General features: G+C 41.6%; 1 protein-coding gene across 1 annotated transcript in view; it reads right to left on the bottom strand.

The window, feature by feature from the left end:
• Positions 1–3,857: 3,857 nt before the first annotated feature.
• The window catches only part of LOC116353671 (netrin receptor UNC5A-like), a 30,952-nt gene continuing 12,211 nt past the window's right edge, over positions 3,858–22,598 (bottom strand). Inside the window, exons 2-4 of the mRNA XM_031791332.1 lie at positions 18,685–18,849; positions 18,187–18,371; positions 3,858–8,511 (exon numbers count right to left, since the gene is read on the bottom strand). Of these exons, the coding sequence (XP_031647192.1) occupies positions 8,346–8,511; positions 18,187–18,371; positions 18,685–18,849 (516 nt within the window). The 3' untranslated portion in view covers positions 3,858–8,345. The remainder of the gene's footprint in view (positions 8,512–18,186; positions 18,372–18,684; positions 18,850–22,598) is intronic.

Here is a 22,598-nt window from a genome sequence, read left to right as displayed (position 1 = left end):
GATGTCCTCCAGGTAGTGCACTATGAAGGGGGATAGGGTGCCATTTGGGGATACAGCCCCAGTGTCTTCTGCTTGACTAAAAGCACAAAGTTAACAATTCAGTCATTGTTTTAACAATATATAATTTATTTACATGGATTTCAGGTTGAATAACTATACATACCTTTCTGAAATGTCATCGTGAGGTACTGTATATACATAAGGCCAAGTAAACACTGAAACACTTAGAAACCATCATCATCATCGTCGTCTTCGTCTGAAAAGTTACACAAAAAAACCTTCCAGCTCAAATGAAAAGTATTTTTAAAGTTTTTTTTTTTTACAATTTCCACTGAGTATACGAAACATTAAGAACACCTAGAATGACCAGGTGAATCCAGGTGAAAGCCACGATCCTTTACTGATGTCACCTGTTAAATCCACTGTAGAGACGGGCTGTTAAAGAAGCATCTTTAAAGCCTGGAGACAATTGAGACATGGAATTGTGTATACGTGCCATTCGGTGGGTGAACGGACAAGACAAAAGATTGAAGAGCCTTTAAACAGGGTATGGTAGTACGGTGCCAGGCGCACCGGTTTGTGTCAAGAACTGAGAACTGCGGCTGAGTTTTCCACGGTCAACAGTTTCCTGTTTGTATCAAGAATTGTCCACCACCCAAAGAAGCGTTGGAGTCAACATGTGGCCAGCGTTTCGACCCCTTCTATGGTCCCCATGCCACAACGAATTTGGGGCTGTTTGACTGCAAAAGGACGCAACTCAATATTTAAAAGGTGTTCCTAATGTTTGGTACACTCAGTGACCAATAAGGGAGAGAATTTATTTTTTATTTTTTATTTTTTAAACAACAGAAAAAGGAAATGTAGAATTGCATAAGCGCTGTGTTGCGTGAGATACATAAAGCATTCTTTACTTGCTGAAAGGCAAGGAACATTGAATCAAGGAAATAAATAGAGAAAAACATTCACAGGTACAGAGGTGTGATTGTTTTCTGTTCACACACACACACACACACGCACACACACACACACACTTTCTTGACATTGAATAACAATGAATGAAGCTGAGGAAATGTACAGTGTGGCGAAAGGTATCAGTTATTCCATCTAAGCAGAGTCAGAAAATCCTCTTGGTAAAAAAGCGTTGATGTAATTTTAAGAAACTGTCAAACTGAACTTTCAATCGAAAGAGAAGAGAGAGGAGAGGAGAGGAGAGGAGGGGAGAGGAGAGGAGAGAGGGGAGGGGAGGGGAGGGGAGGGAAAGCTTTAATGAGAGAAACGGTTATTTGCCGTTATGGAAACTAGTGATTATTGTGTCAGACAAAGACTTGCATCCCCAAAAATTGCACCTTATTCCCTCTGTAGTGCATATGTTGGCCCTTGGTCAGTAAAGGTGTGTACTACATAGGGAACAGGGTGCCATTTGGGACGATGCCTCCCATGTTAGATGTTATCTGTAGTGGACGTGTGAGAGCCTGTGTCCAATGTCCCCCCCCCCCGGGTGGTGAGATACGCGGCTGTTATATGTGCTTAGAAAACACATCACTGTTCATCACAGAAAGGACGATAACTACGCAGATACACACTTATCATCTCACTATAGAACAGGATCATATATATGGTGTTCAGTATATCTAGTTACCACTGGGTAGACAGGTCACACGTGATACAAGTCAGTATTCGATGTCCATCTCTGTCTGAGGACGTCTGGAGATGATGTGGAAATCGGCCACTAGGGGGCAACGGTGAACGTTGTTACCTTTAAGTAGGTTTTGGGGTTTTGCTACATTGTTGTGGACGGGGATGGTGGATCGGCGTAAGCATCTGCCTCTGGTTTCAAAAGTTGCATTTTTGAATTCAGCGACAGAAAATTGTTTTATCACAAATCTTAACCCTTATCTCAACCATTCGTCTGTGTGTGTCGTCTGTGTGTGCGTGTGTGTCTGTTGTGTCGTCTGTGTGTGTGTCGTCTGTGTGTGTGTGTGTGTCGTCTGTGTGTGTGTGTGTCGTCTGTGTGTGTGTCTGTGTGTGTGTGTCTGTGTCTGTGTGTGTGTCTGTGTGTGTGTCGTCTGTGTGTGTGTGTCGTCTGTGTGTGTGTGTGTGTCTGTGTGTGTCGTCTGTGTGTGTCTGTGTGTGTCTGTGTGTGTGCGTGTGTGTTGTGATATTGGTGTTCTATCTCCAGTCTATACCAGTGTAGTAACACGGTACAGATATTATATCATATTATATTTATTATATTTTGACGTTAAATGCTTTTTCTTGTTTTGGATCCATATTAAAATATAATGTACATTTCTATACAAAGTAGTTGGTATAATAAAGTGTCTTATTACCGGTAAAACAAATAGTTATTAAAACGCTTTTAGAACAGCGACACAATTGGGAATTTATAACAATTTGTTTTTGATGCAATTAGCATTATAGGGACGAAGAAATTTGGAAAACAGATTCATGGTACCGCGAGTACAAACCAACGAGTTACACTGAGACAATGTGGTAATTCGCTAACAATATGGGGTTCTGCATCACAAATGGCACCCTCTTCCTTATATAGAAGTGCACTACTTTTGACCAGAGCCCTATGAAAAGTAGTGCACTAAATAAGGAATAGGGTGCCATTTGAGACGTACCTATGGTAATTCACTCATGTTGTTCAGAAGATGAAGTGGCCTCAAATGGTATTTTAGAAAACTTTGGTTACCAATTCTGCTGACAAAAACATTACGTAAAGTGATAACCTTATTATTATTATAGAAAAAGAAAAAAAACATATTTAACATATTTATTATAGAAAAGTATTGACATATTATACTGAACAGAAATATAAATGCAACATTTAAAGTATTTGTCCCATTTTTCATGAGCTTGAAATAGAAGATTCCAGAAATGTTCCATACACACAAAAAAACATTAGCTCTTTAAAAATGTTGTCCACAAATCTGTTTTTACCATCCCTGTTAGTCCAACGGACCAGGTGTGGCATATCAAGAATCTGATTAAACAGCATGATCATTACACAGGTGCACCTTGTGCTGGGGACAATAAAAGGCCTATAAAAAGTGATTTTTGTTATTGTTGTTGTATTTCTGTCTGTAATAATGTTTTTTTTTTGTGGGGGGAAAACTCATTCGGATCCCACTGATTACGACGGCCCTTACCCAGTCATGTGAAATCCATAGATTAGGGCCTAATGATTTCATTTCAATTGACTGATTTCCTTCTATGAAATGTAACTCAGTAAAATCTTTAAAATGGTTGCATTATTGCGTTTATAGTTTTGTTCAGTCTACATTATGATGAAGTATCTATTCCCACATAATGGAAAACACAAGGCTTATTCCTCCAGGATGTTACTAGACTAGTCATGTTGTCAACGAGCTTGAAGCATCAAAACCAGGAACTATGGAGTCGTCTGTAATAATATATTGAGGAGATATCATTGACCTGGGTTGTTATGAGAGGGAGTATTAGTGAAAGAATGCCAGCGTTCAAGGAATACTTGGGTAAGTCATGACCATCGTTGTTGTTCTAGGTAGCGAATAATGGAAAGAGCTCTTTCTCACTGCCATTGTGTCCACAAGAAAATAAAACGACCTAAATATACATTCCAGGTAAACTGACTGGCAATCATGATATATCTCCCTCCCTCCCTCCCTCCCTCCCTCCCTCCCTCCCTCCCTCCCTCCCTCCCTCCCTCCCTCCCTCCCTCCCTCCCTCCCTCCTTCTCTCTCTCTCTCGCTTTCTCTCCCTCCCTCCCTCTCTCTCTCTCACTTTCAATCTCTCTGTCTCTCTCTCGCTCTCTCTGTGTCTCTCTCCCTGTCTCTCTCTCTCTGTGTCTCTCTCTGTCTCCCTCTCTCTGTGTCTCTCTCTCCCTCTCTCTATGTGTCTCTCTCTCTCTGTGTCTCTCTCTCCCTCTCTCTATGTGTCTCTCTCTGTCTCTCTCTAGCAAGTCTTAGAGAGGAGTATTTCACAGGCCAAAGAAAGGACCCAATTTTGAGGGTGAGTGGGAGGCAGGAACTGAAAGGAATGATTCCTGTAGTAGACGGGATGGTGGGGTCTCTCTCTGTATTCTGTTGACAGGAGAGTCTATAGCTGTGTATTCTGTTGACAGTAAATATAGTCTATAGCTGTGTGTTCTGTTGACAGTAAATATAGTCTATAGCTGTGTATTCTGTTGACAGTAGAGTCTATAGCTGTGTGTTCTGTTGACAGTAGAGTCTATAGCTGTGTGTTCTGTTGACAGTAGAGTCTATAGCTGTGTATTCTGTTGACAGTAGAGTCTATAGCTGTGTATTCTGTTGACAGTATAGTCTATAGCTGTGTGTTCTGTTGACAGTAGAGTCTATAGCTGTGTGTTCTGTTGACAGTAGAGTCTATAGCTGTGTGTTCTTAGTAACATGGTTAGACTATCTGCCTCATTTGATGTGCCGGTGTGGAAAAGTGTTAAACTCACAGAGGTGCAGTGTTATCAGGTGTCCTCTCTGAGTCTCTCCAAGGTGTTAAGAAGGCATAGGAGACAGGTGACCTGTGTCACACTCAGAGAATAAGAATTCCCCACCTTCAGCACACAACGTTGTGAATTATGAAAACACTAGGCTGCATAAGTAACTATCTGTTTCGGTGAAAGTAATTTGGGAGAAGATAATTAGTTGTCAGATTTTCTGCCGGCTGTTCTGTTGCATTATTCACCTTCTGACCTTCCCTTCTGGTTTAAAATGCTGCTCCAACAACTCCGACCTTCCCTTCTGGTTTAAAATGCTGCTCCAACAACTCTGACCTTCCCTTCTGGTTTAAAATGCTGCTCCAACAACTCTGACCTTCCCTTCTGGTTTAAAATGCTGCTCCAACAACTCTGACCTTCCCTTCTGGTTTAAAATGCTGCTCCAACAACTCTGACCTTCCCTTCTGGTTTAAAATGCTGCTCCAACAACTCTGACCTTCCCTTCTGGTTTAAAATGCTGCTCCAACAACTCTGACCTTCCCTTCTGGTTTAAAATGCTGCTCCAACAACTCTGACCTTCCCTTCTGGTTTAAAATGCTGCTCCAACAACTCTGACCTTCCCTTCTGGTTTAAAATGCTGCTCCAACAACTCTGACCTTCCCTTCTGGTTTAAAATGCTGCTCCAACAACTCTGACCTTCCCTTCTGGTTTAAAATGCTGCTCCAACAACTCCGACCTTCCCTTCTGGTTTAAAATGCTGCTCCAACACCTCTGAACCTCCCTTCTGGTTTAAAATGCTGCTCCATTAACCCTGAACCTCCCTTCTGGTTTAAAATGCTGCTCCAACAACTCTGACCTTCCCTTCTGGTTTAAAATGCTGCTCCAACAACTCTGACCTTCCCTTCTGGTTTAAAATGCTGCTCCAACAACTCCGACCTTCCCTTCTGGTTTAAAATGCTGCTCCAACACCCCTCTCTCACTGGCTTAGTCTGCGTCCAAAATGGTGCCCTATGGTCTCTACAGGAAGCCATTTCGTACACACATACACTACCATTTAAAAGTTCGGGTCACTTAGAAATGTCCTTGTTTTTGAAAGAAAAGCAAATTTTTTGACCATTTAAAATATTTCAATTTTAAAAAATCAGCCGTTTCCAGCTACAATAGAAATGAGAGAGTTAGTTAGTTACTATAGCTACAACAGAAATGAGAGAGTTAGTTAGTTACTATAGCTACAACAGAAATGAGAGAGTTAGTTAGTTACTATAGCTACAATAGAAATTAGAGAGTTAGTTAGTTACTACAGCTACAATAGAAATGAGAGAGTTAGTTAGTTACTATAGCTACAACAGAAATGAGAGAGTTAGTTAGTTACTACAGCTACAACAGAAATGAGAGAGTTAGTTAGTTACTACAGCTACAATAGAAATGAGAGAGTTAGTTAGTTACTACAGCTACAACAGAAATGAGAGAGTTAGTTAGTTACTACAGCTACAACAGAAATGAGAGAGTTAGTTAGTTACTATAGCTACAACAGAAATGAGAGAGTTAGTTAGTTACTACAGCTACAACAGAAATGAGAGAGTTAGTTAGTTACTATAGCTACAACAGAAATGAGAGAGTTAGTTAGTTACTACAGCTACAATAGAAATGAGAGAGTTAGTTAGTTACTACAGCTACAACAGAAATGAGAGAGTTAGTTAGTTACTACAGCTACAACAGAAATGAGAGAGTTAGTTAGTTACTATAGCTACAACAGAAATGAGAGAGTTAGTTAGTTACTACAGCTACAATAGAAATGAGAGAGTTAGTTAGTTACTACAGCTACAACAGAAATGAGAGAGTTAGTTAGTTACTACAGCTACAATAGAAATGAGAGAGTTAGTTAGTTACTACAGCTACAACAGAAATGAGAGAGTTAGTTAGTTACTACAGCTACAACAGAAATGAGAGAGTTAGTTAGTTACTACAGCTACAATAGAAATGAGAGCGTTAGTTACTACAGCTACAATGGTCATTTACAACATTCACAACGTCTACACTGTATTTCTGATCAATTTGATGTTATTTTAATGGACCAAAAAACATGTTTTTCTTTCAAAAACAAGGAATGAGGAAGTGGCCCCAAACCTTTGAACAATAGTATATATATGAGAGAGAGAGAGAGAGAATATTCCCATCTCACCTTAATAAACGGAGGAATTTTATAAATACGTAATCTCACCATGAGACATTTGGTACTATTAAATTTGAGGAATAAAAAGGAAAATGAGCTTAGAGTAAAACAATTGTAGAAACCCCCTTCGGAAATGTATCTAACCGATAACTTAACTTTTCCTCTAAAAGACATACCCAAAAATAGAAAATATTGATTTGAGAGCATTAGAGCTGTGGAACGCCTCAACTGATAAATACAATTACAGACTCTGTCCCTGTGGTGAGGTTTCACTTTGACTTGATACAGGACTGAGACAAAACATTCTAACAGCGTCTAGGAGATGTGTTCTTTAGAATCATGAGATGTGTTCTTTAGAATCATGAGATGTGTTCTTTAGAATCATGAGATGTGTTCTTTAGAATCATGAGATGTGTTCTTTAGAATCAGGAGATGTGTTCTTTAGAATCAGGAGATGTGTTCTTTAGAATCATGAGATGTGTTCTTTAGAATCAGGAGATGTGTTCTTTAGAATCAGGAGATGTGTTCTTTAGAATCAGGAGATGTGTTCTTTAGAATCAGGAGATGTGTTCTTTAGAATTATGACATAAAACCTATCGCCTGCCTAAAAGCTCATTTTGTTTTTACAGCCAGTTTTAAACCTTATGTGATGACAGATGGATCAACAGATCAGATTACACCACAGGGTTAATGGATGGACAGTGAGTGGAGTGTCATAGACCCTATAGTGATAACATTTGTGGGGGTTTTCATCACAATTATGGTCCAGTCAGTTGCAGAAATAAATCGACTCTGCTGTTTGACCCAGTGACGAAACACTTCAGATTTCTCTGGGAGGTTAAGATGAGATATTGAACGTGATCATCTTTGTCTCTGACTAAACGTAAACATAGATAATCCAACTTTGACATTGTGACGTTGTCTTTTCATGATGGCCATGGATAATGTAATTATTTTGCATATTGCTACTTTGTGGCCAGGTTTGGCCCATGTGTTGGTAAATGCTTGTCGGTCATCTCATCCTAAGTCTCTTGGACACAAGGCTATACTTTAAACCTTGATGGCTACTGAACTTGACTTGAACAACATAAAGAGCTCTTTTGTACACCTGTCTGACATAGTTATATACCACACCGTGTACCAGATATCCTCTTCAGTCCTGTGGCATAGTAACTTTGGACCAGGATTCAATCTGATCATGCTTTGTCGAGTACACACCTTTTTAAAAAGGCAAAACCAATTGAGCCGACATCTGCACCATTTACCTTGAATGTGATCTCCGCTAAATGTGGGAACATTGTCAACAGATGCACAGTCGACAGCACCATACGGACTGAATCCCTGCTTTACTTTGACAAAAGCACATCACCCAGAAACGACTTCCCAGGACCAGCTCCCTCCAAGGTCCTGCTTTCTCCAGATATCTGGGTTCTGAATGGAGGCATGGGATAGATCTAACATAACATACATATGAACCCTGTTCCCAAATCCTGCTTCTGTTTAGCTCCTCTTGTCTCATAGAGGAGGTGGAGTGTTTTGTTCTTCTCTCCTCTCTTGTAGAGGAGGGGAGAGAAAGGGGGAGCGTTCTCCTCTCTTATGTCTGTATATTCTACCCTGTTCCAGTCGTCTCTCTCTTTAGGGGACCGATCTGAAATGGCACCCTATTACCTAGTTAGTCACCTACTTTGGTGCACTATCTAGGGAATAGGGTGCAGTATTGGGACAAAGCCTGGGCTAGCACTCTCCGTCTGAGACCAGGAAGATCATAGCTTCCTGTTTGCCGATGTCGGCCATGACGGTGGCCAGCTGGTTCAGGTTTCCACTGTGGAAGTGTTGGGCCTCCCACAGATCCAGAATCACACTGGTGGGACTCGCCTTGGACGCAAAGAAACTCATGTGCCTGGAGAGGAGAGGAGAGGAGAGGAGAGGAGAGGAGAGGAGAGGAGAGGAGAGGAGAGGAGAGGAGAGGAGAGGAGAGGAGAGGAGAGGAGAGGAGAGGAGAGGAGAGGAGAGGAGAGGAGAGGAGAGGAGAGGAGAGGAGAGTGAGACGGAGGGGGGGGAAGAGAGATATTCATTTTCGTTATTTATTTGATATCTCGTAAAGTGAATTAATCCAGTCATGTTGTCTCTTGTCCTATGTTGAAGTGTCCTTCTCCCAATACTGTGTGATGTGATGATCAACCATCAAGTTACTGACGTACTCTGTGTTCCTCTTCATCCCTACTATACAATACAATACTACACAACATACAATACTATACAACACACTATACTACACTATACTACACACCATACTATACCATACTACACACTATACTACACACCATACTATACCATACTACACACTATACTACACACCATACTATACCATACTACACACTATACTACACAACATACAATACTATTCAACACACGATACTACACAACATTCAATACTATACAGCACACTATACTACACTACACACCATACTACACTACACAACATGCAGTACTATACTACACACCATACTATACCATACTACACACTATACTACACAGCATACTATACTATACACTATACCGTACCACACACCACACTATATTTTACTACACACTATACCACACACTATACTGCACTATACTACACACTATACTATGCTACACTACACACTATACCACACACGATACTACATTATACTCCACACTATACCACCCACTATACCACACTATGCTACACACTATACTACACACGATACTACATTATACTACACTAAACTACACACTATGCTACACACTACATAGAACTACACACTATACTACACCATATCACACACTATACTAAACTATACTACACACTATACCGCACACTATACTACACAACATACTATACTATATACCACACCATACACAATACTATACTATACCACCCACTATACTACACTACACACTACACTATGCTACACTACACACTATACTATGTTGCACACTATACTACACCATGCTACGCTACACACGATACCACGCTATGCTACGCTACACACCATACTACACTACACACTATACTACACTATACTACGCTACACACCATACCACACTACACACTATACTACACAATACTACCTTACATACTATACTACACTATGCTACGTTGCACACTATACTACGCCACACACGATACTACACTATGCTGCGCTACACACAATACTACGCTATGCTATGCTACACACTATACTACGCTATGCTATGCTACACAATATACTACACTATACTACGTTGCACACTATACTACTCTACACACTATACTACACTATACTACGCTACACACTATACTACACTATGCCACATACTATACAACCTTATGCTGCACACTATACTATGCGCTATACCACAATGTGCTACACACCATACTACATGCCTTAATGTGACATACTACACACTATACTACACAATACTACAATATACTATGCAACACACTACACTATACAACACTATACTACACATTATACTACACACCACACTACACATTACACTACACTATACTACACCACACACTATACTACACACCATACTACATGATACTATACTGCACGCTATACAACACTATACTACACACCACGCTACACATTACACTACACTATACTACACCACACACTATACTACACAATACTACATTATACTATGCAACACACTACACTATATAAACACTATACTACACAATACTAGACTATACTATGCAACACACTACACTATACTACACACTACACTATACTACACCACACACTATACCACACAATACTATACCACACAATACTACACCATACTATGCAACACAATACTACACTATACTATGCAACACACTACACATTATACTACACACCACACTACACTACACCACACACTATACTACACAGTATACTACATGATACTATACTGCACTGTACTATGCAGCACAGTATACAACACTATGCTACACATTATACTACACTATACTATGCAACACACTACACTATACAACACCACACTACACATTATACTACACACCACACTACACTATACTACACCACACACTATACTACACACTATACTACATTATACTATACTGCACACTATACAACACTATACTACACACCACACTACACATTACACTACACTATACTACACCACACACTATACTACACAATACTACATTATACTATGCAACACACTACACTATATAAACACTATACTACACAATACTAGACTACACTATGCAACACACTATACTACACACTACACTACACTATACTACACCACACACTATACTACACAATACTGTACTATACTATTCAACACAATACTACACTATACTATGCAACACACTACACATTATACTACACACCACACTACACATTACACTACACCACCCACTATACTACACAGTATACTACATTATACTATACTGCACTGTACTATACAGCACAGTATACAACACTATGCTACACATTATACTACACTATACTATGCAACACACTACACTATACAACACCACACTACACATTACACCACACACTATACTACACACTATACTACATGATACTATACTACACTATACTATGCAACACACTACACTGTACAACACTATACTACACATTATACTACACATCACATTACACTACACTATACTACACCACACACTATACTACACAGTATACTACATGATACTATACTGCACTGTACTATGCAGCACACTACACTATACAACACCACACTACACATTACACTACACTATACCACACAGTATACTACATGATACTATACTGCACTATACTACACATTATACTACACTATACTACACCACACACTATACTACACAATACTACATTATACTGCGCTGCACACTATACTATGTTATTCTACACACTGTACTACACTATACACCACCCTACACTATACTACACCACACACTATACTACGTTATTATACACACTGTACTATACTATACTTAAGCAATACGGTCTGAGGGGGTGTGGTACATGGCCAATATACCACGGCTAAGGGCTGTTCTTAAGCACGACGCAACGTGGAGTGCCTGGACACAGCTCTTAGCCGTGATATATTGGCCATATACCACAAACCCCCGAGGTGTCTTATTGCTATTATAAACTGGGTACGGTCTGATATACTACAGCTTTCAGCCAATCAGCATTCAGGGCTGGAACCACCCAGTCTATAATATACGATACTTCTGCATTCTTTCCCCTTCAGCAGTTAGGACCCCTCCTTTTTGCATTTCATTATAAAAATGTCCATTAATCCAACATAAACATAAACAGAATTTTTTTAATCAATAATGACTAATTATGTATACATTTCAATCAAGACTGACTAATCAGAATACTATTATGTTACTGTATATGTACTAATCAGAATACTATTATGTTACTGTATATGTACTAATCAGAATACTATTATGTTACTGTATATGTACTAATCAGAATACTATTATGTTACTGTATATGTACTAATCAGAATACTATTATGTTACTGTATATGTACTAATCAGAATACTATTATGTTACTGTATATGTACTAATCAGAATACTATTATATTACTGTATATGTACTAATCAGAATACTATTATGTTACTGTATAGATGTATGAATTTTCTTTTAACCCTAGTACTGAATATAATGTGTGTAAATATAATCAAGAATTAGAACAAAGACTGTCTGTTCCTTGGTAGAAACTTATCGTCAGACTGGCTAGAATGCTTATCTACACAGGAAGACCTTGGCTCAGTCATAAATTATATTAAATTGGTGGGAGACGATGTGGGAAGGCTTGAGATACTGCCATTCCACCAGGGTGGGAGAAGAGACGGGACAGTTCGAAAACTAATGACGTCATTTTCAGTTTATAACCTGTGCTAAACTGTATCGTGTTCAGTGCTCTCGAGAATAAACGCTGCTGATTGGTTTAGAGACTGGTCTCTGTCCATTTTATGCAAATAAGGGTCGTACAAATTCTTAGGAGTGGGCAGAGTGTTGAATAGAATTAGTTGAATAAAACAAAAAGGAATTTAATTCCTGTAACAATCACAAATAAAACCTTTTAATAAATCCCATAAAGAACGTTGACATTTAAGTAGGAAATGAACTTTTCTGCTTCCAGGCCGTGACCTTTCAGATCAAACCCCGAAACCAATCAATAGGCCTAAATACAGTGACCCCACCTTCCTCACATGTTGCCTGCATCCCAAATGGTACCCTATTCCCTATATAGTGCACTACTTTTTAACGAGAGCCTTATTAAGGGACTCACTATGGACCCCGGCCAGAAGTAGTGCACCGTAGAGGGATTGAATAGGGTGCGGTTTGGGACACAGTCCATCAGCTCAGTAGTGTATGTGATGTTGGAGGATGACAGCTGCTAGTATCTTCCTCCCAGAGGTATCTGGAGTGGCTTGTTCCATGTAATGGCCTTTTTCTGATCCTCTACTGTCTAGGGATTTAAGGGTTGTTGTGGACCACTTCAAGCTGAGGGGGGGACGAGCCTAGAGGTTGGGGTAAGAGGGTTGGGGGTCAGAGTGTGAGGAGATGTTGAGGGTAGAGGAAGACCAGCAAGCCTTTCAAGTCCTTCAGCTTCACCTTGAGAACGGTTGGATAGGGAGCACAGCTAGACTTTTGTAATTCTCCACTCTCTCCTGCTACCCTCCAGCAGTGAAAATCACTTCAACAATGGAATGACAAAGTGATCAAAGCATGTATGTGAGTGTGTTTAGACATAAAACAGACAGGCAGGCAGGTGAGAGAAGGTACTGTATTGTATTCTACGGTAACACATCACCTCACCATCCCAGCCGACATACAGGCCCACAGCTAACAGGCCCACAGCTAACAGGCTCACAGCTAACAGGCCCACAGCTAACAGGCCCACAGCTAACAGGCCCACAGCTAACGGGCCCACAGCTAACGGGCCCACAGCTAACGGGGCCACAGCTAACGGGGCCACAGCTAACAGAGCCCACAGCTAACGGGCCCACAGCTAACAGGCTCACAGCTAACGGGGCCCACAGCTAACAGGCCCACAGCTAACAGGCCCACAGCTAACAGGCCCACAGCTAACAGGTCCACAGCTAACGGGGCCACAGCTAACGGGGCCACAGCTAACGGGCCCCACAGCTAACAGGCTCACAGCTAACGGGCCCACAGCTAACGGGCCACACCTAACAGCTAACGGGGCCACAGCTAACGGGGCCACAGCTAACAGGCTCACAGCTAACAGACCCACAGCTAACGGGCCCACAGCTAACGGGCCCACAGCTAACGGGCCCACAGCTAACAGACCCACAGCTAACAGACCCACAGCTAACAGACCCACAGCTGAGTCCATGATGGTAGTAAACTGTACCAGAGAACCAATGTGTGTAAATTGTCATAAAGAAAGGATTGTGTGGAGATTACAATGTGTTTTTTAAATTACAGGGTGAAACATCAGCTTACAGTATCTGGTGTACTGCAGAAACAGCCTTTCACATCACACTGTTCTGTATAGTAGAGAGAAACAATCAAATATTGACGTTTGATGTTTTATCGATTGGTCACGTTTACCTCTGCCTGCTGGTATTCTTACACACACACACACACACACACACACACACACACACACACACACACACACACACACACACACACACACACACACACACACACACACACACACAGCATGTCTTAGATTAGCTGCAGGCTAAGTGCATAGGATCCATCCATGTTAGATGGATTAAAACCCCTTCTATCAAAAGACGGAAAACACAGACATACCGATCCCAGACTGCCCCTTTACCTGACAGAAGACGCTCCTTTAAGATCCCAGACTGCCCCTTTACCTGACAGAAGACGCTCCTTTAAGATCCCAGACTGCCCCTTTACCTGACAGAAGACACGCTCCTTTAAGATCCCAGACTGCCCCTTTACCTGACAGAAGACTCTCCTTCAAGATCCCAGACTGCCCCTTTACCTGACAGTAGACACGCTCCTTTAAGATCCCAGACTGCCCCTTTACCTGACAGAAGACGCTCCTTCAAGATCCCAGACTGCCCCTTTACCAGACAGAAGACACGCTCCTTTAAGATCAAAGACTGCCCCTTTACCTGACAGAAGACGCTCCTTCAAGATCCCAGACTGCCCCTTTACCTGACAGAAGACACGTTCCTTTAAGATCCCAGACTGCCCCTTTAAGATCCCAGACTGCCCCTTTAAGATCCCAGACTGCCCCTTTACCTGACAGAAGACACGTTCCTTTAAGATCCCAGACTGCCCCTTTAAGATCCCAGACTGCCCCTTTACCCGACAGAAGACACGTTCCTTTAAGATCCCAGACTGCCCCTTTACCTGACAGAAGACACGTTCCTTTAAGATCCCAGACTGCCCCTTTAAGATCCCAGACTGCCCCTTTACCAGACAGAAGACACGTTCCTTTAAGATCCCAGACTGCCCCTTTACCTGACAGAAGACACGCTCCTTCAAGATCCCAGACTGCCCCTTTACCAGACAGAAGACACGCTCCTTTAAGATCAAAGACTGCCCCTTTACCTGACAGAAGACTCTCCTTCAAGATCCCAGACTGCCCCTTTACCTGACAGTAGACACGCTCCTTTAAGATCCCAGACTGCCCCTTTACCTGACAGAAGACGCTCCTTCAAGATCCCAGACTGCCCCTTTACCAGACAGAAGACACGTTCCTTTAAGATCCCAGACTGCCCCTTTACCTGACAGAAGGTAAAGGTAAATCCTGGTAAAGGGGATCCTTTAAGATCCCAGACTGCCCCTTTACCTGACAGAAGACACGTTCCTTTAAGATCCCAGACTGCCCCTTTACCTGACAGAAGACACGCTCCTTTAAGATCCCAGACTGCCCCTTTACCTGACAGAAGACGCTCCTTTAAGATCCCAGACTGCCCCTTTAAGATCCCAGACTGCCCCTTTACCCGACAGCAGACGCTCCTTTAAGATCCCAGACTGCCCCTTTCCCCCGACAGAAGACGCTCCTTTAAGATCCCAGACTGCCCCTTTCCCCCGACAGAAGACGTTCCTTTAAGATCCCAGACTGCCCCTTTACCCGACAGAAGACACGTTCCTTTAAGATCCCAGACTGCCCCTTTACCCGACAGAAGACACGCTCCTTTAAGATCCCAGACTGCCCCTTTACCAGACAGAAGACACGTTCCTTTAAGATCCCAGACTGCCCCTTTAAGATCCCAGACTGCCCCTTTACCAGACAGAAGACACGTTCCTTTAAGATCCCAGACTGCCCCTTTACCTGACAGAAGACGCTCCTTTAAGATCCCAGACTGCCCCTTTAAGATCCCAGACTGCCCCTTTACCTGACAGAAGACACGCCCCTTTAAGATCCCAGACTGCCCCTTTACCCAACAGAAGACACGCCCCTTTAAGATCCCAGACTGCCCCTTTATGATCCCAGACTGCCCCTTTACCCGACAGAAGACACGTTCCTTTAAGATCCCAGACTGCCCCTTTAAGATCCCAGACTGCCCCTTTAAGATCCCAGACTGCCCCTTTAAGATCCCAGACTGCCCCTTTAAGATCCCAGACTGCCCCTTTACCTGACAGAAGACACGTTCCTTTAAGGGAACTAAATGGGAATGGATTAGGTTGAGGCAATCAGGGCTAATTGGACCTGTACTGAGCCAATCAGGGATAATTGGACCTGTTCTGCACCAGGCCAATGTGTAATTAATGAAGGTAAATCCAGCTGATGAGACAAGTGTACGTAATAGACATCATTACCAGGAGGAAGTTACATTGGAAGGTAATTGATCAGAGTTTTCTCTCTGACTCTTTCCTGTTTAAAAGAAGCCTGATTTGAATGAGAAAGTTACTGGGCCAAATTAGCTGTGTAAAATAATGTTAAATTGGAGAGGCATCGACTCTGTCCCAAAGCAATATAGAATCTCTGTACCTAGGCCCAGTCCCAAAGCAATATAGAATCTCTGTACCTGGGCCCAGTCCCAAAGCAATATAGAATCTCTGTACCTAGGCCCAGTCCCAAAGCAATATAGAATCTCTGTACCTAGGCCCAGTCCCAAAGCAATATAGAATCTCTGAACCTATGCCCAGTCCCAAAGCAATATAGAATCTCTGTACCTAGGCCCAGTCCCAAAGCAATATAGAATCTCTGTACCTAGGCCCAGTCCCAAAGCAATATAGAATCTCTGTACCTAGGCCCAGTCCCAAACCATTATAGAATCTCTGTACCTAGGCCCAGTCCCAAAGCAATATAGAATCTCTGTACCTAGGCCCAGTCCCAAAGCAATATAGAATCTCTGTACCTAGGCCCAGTCCCAAAGCAATATAGAATCTCTGTACCTAGGCCCAGTCCCAAACCATTATAGAATCTCTGTACCTAGGCCCAGTCCCAAAGCAATATAGAATCTCTGTACCTAGGCCCAGTCCCAAAGCAATATAGAATCTCTGTACCTAGGCCCAGTCCCAAAGCAATATAGAATCTCTGTACCTAGGCCCAGTCCCAAAGCAATATAGAATCTCTGTACCTAGGCCCAGTCCCAAAGCAATATAGAATCTCTGTACCTAGGCCCAGTCCCAAAGCAATATAGAATCTCTGTACCTAGGCCCAGTCCCAAAGCAATATAGAATCTCTGTACCTAGGCCCAGTCCCAAACCAATCTTTTAGCCCAAAACATAGGGCCTTGTTCACTCCCCCTAGGGTTATGTTTAGGGTTGGTGGTTAGGGTTAGTTACCTGTCCAGTTTGAGTCTCTGGGCCAACAGTCTCCAATCGGCCCCGTTTGGGACAAGGTTAGGGTTAGTTACCTGTCCAGTTTGAGTCTCTAGTTTAGGGTCTGTGGTTAGGTTTAGTTACCTGTCCAGTTTGAGTCTCTAGTTTAGGGTCGGTGGTTAGGTTTAGTTACCTGTCCAGTTTGAGTCTCGGTTGGTGGTTAGGGTTAGTTACCTGTCCAGTTTGAGTCTCGGTTGGTGGTTAGGGTTAGTACCTGTCCAGTTTGAGTCTCGGTTGGTGGTTAGGGTTAGTTACCTGTCCAGTTTGAGTCTCGGTCGGTGGTTAAGGTTAGTTACCTGTCCAGTTTGAGTCTCTAGTTTAGGGTCGGTGGTTAGGTTTAGTTACCTGTCCAGTTTGAGTCTCTAGTTTAGGGTCTGTGGTTAGGGTTAGTTACCCGTCCAGTTTGAGTCTCTAGTTTAGGGTCGGTGGCTAGGGTTAGTTACCTGTCCAGTTTGAGTCTCGGTTGGTGGTTAGGGTTAGTTACCTGTCCAGTTTGAGTCTCGGTTGGTGGTTAGGGTTAGTACCTGTCCAGTTTGAGTCTCGGTTGGTGGTTAGGGTTAGTTACCTGTCCAGTTTGAGTCTCGGTTGGTGGTTAAGGTTAGTTACCTGTCCAGTTTGAGTCTCTAGTTTAGGGTCGGTGGTTAGGTTTAGTTACCTGTCCAGTTTGAGTCTCTAGTTTAGGGTTGGTGGTTAGGTTTAGTTACCTGTCCAGTTTGAGTCTCTAGTTTAGGGTCGGTGGTTAGGTTTAGTTACCTGTCCAGTTTGAGTCTCTAGTTTAGGGTCTGTGGTTAGGGTTAGTTACCTGTCCAGTTTGAGTCTCTGGGCCAACAGTCTCCAATCAGCCCCATTGGGACAAGGTGTATCCAGGCTGCTGCAGATCTTCTGCCTGATGAGATAGGGGATCTGGAAAGCACTGGGTCCTGCTAGAGCTGAGCCGTTAGGGTTATTGTCCATCAGCAGGAACTCCGGGTCCAGGGGTCGACTGTCCTATAGGGCCAGAGGAATATAGAAAGGGTTATATAGGAACATATAGAGATAAACACAAAGAGAAAGTTCACAGCCTAACACATCCTGTTTAGCTACGAGACATGAACTATATAGTCCAGGAGACTGCTGTCTTCTTAGGGCATATGAACCAAATAAAAACAGGATTAGAGTATAGAGAGTTTGAGTCGCACACATACTAAATAACTGTATATTGTTATGAGCCAGAAAAGAGTCCCGTCTCTTTGGATAACATATCAACACCTATCCTGGAGAGGCACATTGTGAAACACATCGTATGTGACCTGAGTGTTACCTTGGCGATGTTGAAGTCGAGACCGAAGCTCTGTCCCTCTCCCTCTACCTGCCAGACACACAGCTGACAGGTGAGCTCACAGGTGCTGAGGTTGAGCCGCTCCAGGGTGAAGGTACAGTGGAGGAACCGCTGGGAACCGTTCCAGATGTGGTAGAATGGGATCTCCTAGAGGACAAGAACACAACATGGACCACTATAAAAGGTTTCAGATGTGGTAGAATGGGATCTCCTAGAGGACAAGAACACAACATGGACCACTATAAAAGGTTTCAGATGTGGTAGAATGGGATCTCGTAGAGGACAAGAACACAACATGGACCACTATAAAAGATTTCAGATGCGACTAGCTGCCCCGTGAGAGGGTACGAGGGTATGAGAGGGTATGAGAGGGTGAGAGGGTATGAGGGTATGAGAGGGTATGAGGGTATGAGAGTATGAGGGTTTGAGAGGGTATCAGCAGGAGCGTATCATTATCTTAGTTGACTTATATTAATGGAGAAAGACAGGTACCCAAATATCCTGGTTTGTAAATAAGTAGATGTGCCGGTCGTTGAGTAGGATAGTTCATATTCTGAGAGAGAAAGAAAAGCAGGTCTCTATTCTGAATGGATTATGAGTACATGAAGCTCCCATAACTTTTTCACCCCAAATATATTTTGAAAGTGACTAGCTTTTAATAGCAGAACTATAGCAGAACTTAGTGATACCGAATCTCTTTATAAACCAGCTGACTGTCCGATACAATTTATTCATGACTAATACTGATACTAATGACTTTCTCCATCACACCCTGTTGCTCCATATTCATGTCTCAGAGAAGCACTGAGGTAAGGCAGAGGTGCAGTACGTCAGACAAAATGAGACCGAAACTCGCAGAGGGGTAAGGTGAGAGAGAGAGAGAGGGGGGGGGGGGTAATAGAGAGAGATAGAGAGAGAGGAGGCGGGGGGTAATAGTGAGAGATAGAGAGAGGTATTAGAGGTAGAGAGAGAGAGGGGGGGGGGTAATAGTGAGAGATAGAGAGAGGTATTAGAGGTAGAGAGAGAGAGAGAGAGGGGGGGGTAATAGTGAGAGATAGAGAGAGGTATTAGAGGTAGAGAGAGGGGGGGTAATAGTGAGAGATAGAGAGAGGTATTAGAGGTAGAGAGGGGGGGGGGGGTAATAGTGAGAGATAGAGAGAGGTATTAGAGGTAGAGAGAGAGGGGGGGTAATAGTGAGAGATAGAGAGCAGTAGGGCAGACAAATCCAGGGCCTTCACCAAGCATACAATATATGCTAACTAGTATCTAACCATTCATATACGCTAACTAGTATCTAACCATTCATATACGCTAACTAGTATCTAACCATTCATATATATGAACTAGTATCTAAACATTCATATATACTAACTAGTATCTAACCATTCAGTATATACTAACTAGTATCTAACCATACAGTATATACTAACTAGTATCTAATTATTCATTTAAACTAACTAGTATCTAACCATTCATATATACTAACTAGTATCTAACTATTCATATATACTAACTAGTATCTAACCATACAGTATATACTAACTAGTATCTAACTATTCATATATATTAACTAGTATCTAACCATTCACATATACTAACTAGTATCTAACTATTCATATATACTAACTAGTATCTAACTATTCATATATACTAACTAGTATCTAACCATACAGTATATACTAACTAGTATCTAACTATTCATATATACTAACTAGTATCTAATTATTCATTTAAACTAACTAGTATCTAACCATTCATATATACTAACTAGTATCTAACTATTCATATATACTAACTAGTATCTAACTATTCATATATATTAACTAGTATCTAACCATACAGTATATACTAACTAGTATCTAACTATTCATATATACTAACTAGTATCTAACTATTCATATATATTAACTAGTATATAACCATACAGTATATACTAACTAGTATCTAACTATTCATATATACTAACTAGTATCTAACCATTCATATATACTAACTAGTATCTAACCATTCATATACGCTAACTAGTATCTAACCATTCATATATACTAACTAGTATCTAACCATTCGTATATATTAACTAGTATCTAACTATTCATATATATTAACTAATATCTAACCATTCATATATACTAACTAGTATCCAACTATTCTTATATACAAACTAGTCTCTAACTATTCATATATATTAACTAGTATCTAACTATTCATATATACTAACTAGTATCTAATTATTCATTTAAACTAACTAGTATCTAACCATTCATATATACTAACTAGTATCTAACTATTCATATATACTAACTAGTATCTAACTATTCATATATATTAACTAGTATCTAACCATACAGTATATACTAACTAGTATCTAACTATTCATATATACTAACTAGTATCTAACTATTCATATATATTAACTAGTATCTAACCATACAGTATATACTAACTAGTATCTAACTATTCATATATACTAACTAGTATCTAACCATTCATATATACTAACAAGTATCTAAATATTCATATATATTAACTAGTATCTAACCATTCTGTGACGACCCTCCCACTCTGTCTGCCGTATTCTGTCTGTTCTTGTTTCCTTATTAGGATGCCGGTGGGTGGAGTTGGGAGGGTCGTCAGCTTCATGGGAAACACCTGGGCCATGTGTCTCCCAGGATAAATAGACCTCTTCCACATTCATGGAAGAGACTCTCTCCATGCAGACACCTTTGTAGATTGTGTTGTGGTTCTTGGTGGCCTTTTGTTTGTTTGCTTTGGCACCTTTCAACACCCTGCATTATCACATTCATGCATGCAAAACATTCACTTACACTACTGATTACTGATTACACACACCATTGTATATTTTCCTTAGTTGCTTTAGTTAATAAATATATATTTTGTTACTCCTTATCTCCACGTTGTCTCCCTTTGTTACGGGCTTTGAGCCGGTTCGTGACAAGTGGGGGCTCATCCGGGATCTTTGAACTATTGGTTTGGGAGACCGTGGAGGTATGTGTTTGGTTTGCATATTGAGTTTGATAGGCCCAGTATTGGTTGCCTTTGTTGTTTGGTTTATGTGCTGCGTTGGAGAGGGATAATGGTTAGTTTCCAGGCCCTGCCTAGCCTGGAAACTCTTGTTCTACTTTCTGTTGGGAAGTCAGTCTGAGGAGGTGAGTACATCGGCTGTGTACCTTGGTAGGAGATTTGTGTAGGGTAGTGGAACTTGCTACCCGGAGCTATAGCCTTTTTCCCCTGATAGGCTTAGCGACGTGTTTCAATTTTGGACATGTTGGGCATGGTTAAATGTTTGTTATTTTTGTGTAGTGTCTGTGGACTGAGCAGTTGTCTCGGGGGCACATCCGTGGCTTGGTGGAATTTGCCAGCATGCTGGGGAGTTCTATTTCCTTGCCAGCGGGCTACAGTGCGTAAATACCCACCGCAAATCTGCACGAAGACTAGGGTTGAGTTATTGTAGGTTTTGGGGAAGCTCCGTATCATCTCTCTTCTGTGGTGCTCAGGGTGATTGTCATTTCTCTGGTTGTGGTCTGATGTGCTCAGCAGAGGGGTTGAGATTATTTACTTATGACTATGGTGTCTCATGTATACAAGTTCATTCGCTTTCCATCAGAGGACCTGTTAGAATTATGTACTAAAGAACAGCTGTTGAAGATCGCTGAACACTACAAGGTTAAATGATTGAAATTAGTGAAATTCTGTTTCGTTGGCAGTGACTATGAATCGTTGGGAGTTGTAAAAATTAAGAAGGACCCTGATGTTCTTTTCGTTGGAGTTTGTAGCTGTTGGTCTTTTGTGCCATGTTTCTGAATGTTTACGTGACTGACCATTGTTTCGGGTTGTCATGTTCTATCTTTCCTGTCTGTTCCCTCCTGGTCGTGTTC

Source organism: Oncorhynchus kisutch, linkage group LG15 (genome assembly GCF_002021735.2).
Source record: "Oncorhynchus kisutch isolate 150728-3 linkage group LG15, Okis_V2, whole genome shotgun sequence".
Classification (NCBI taxonomy): Eukaryota; Metazoa; Chordata; class Actinopteri; order Salmoniformes; family Salmonidae; genus Oncorhynchus; species Oncorhynchus kisutch.
The sequence above is the reverse complement of the archived record's forward strand: the minus strand, read 5'-3'. Positions and strand labels throughout refer to the sequence as shown.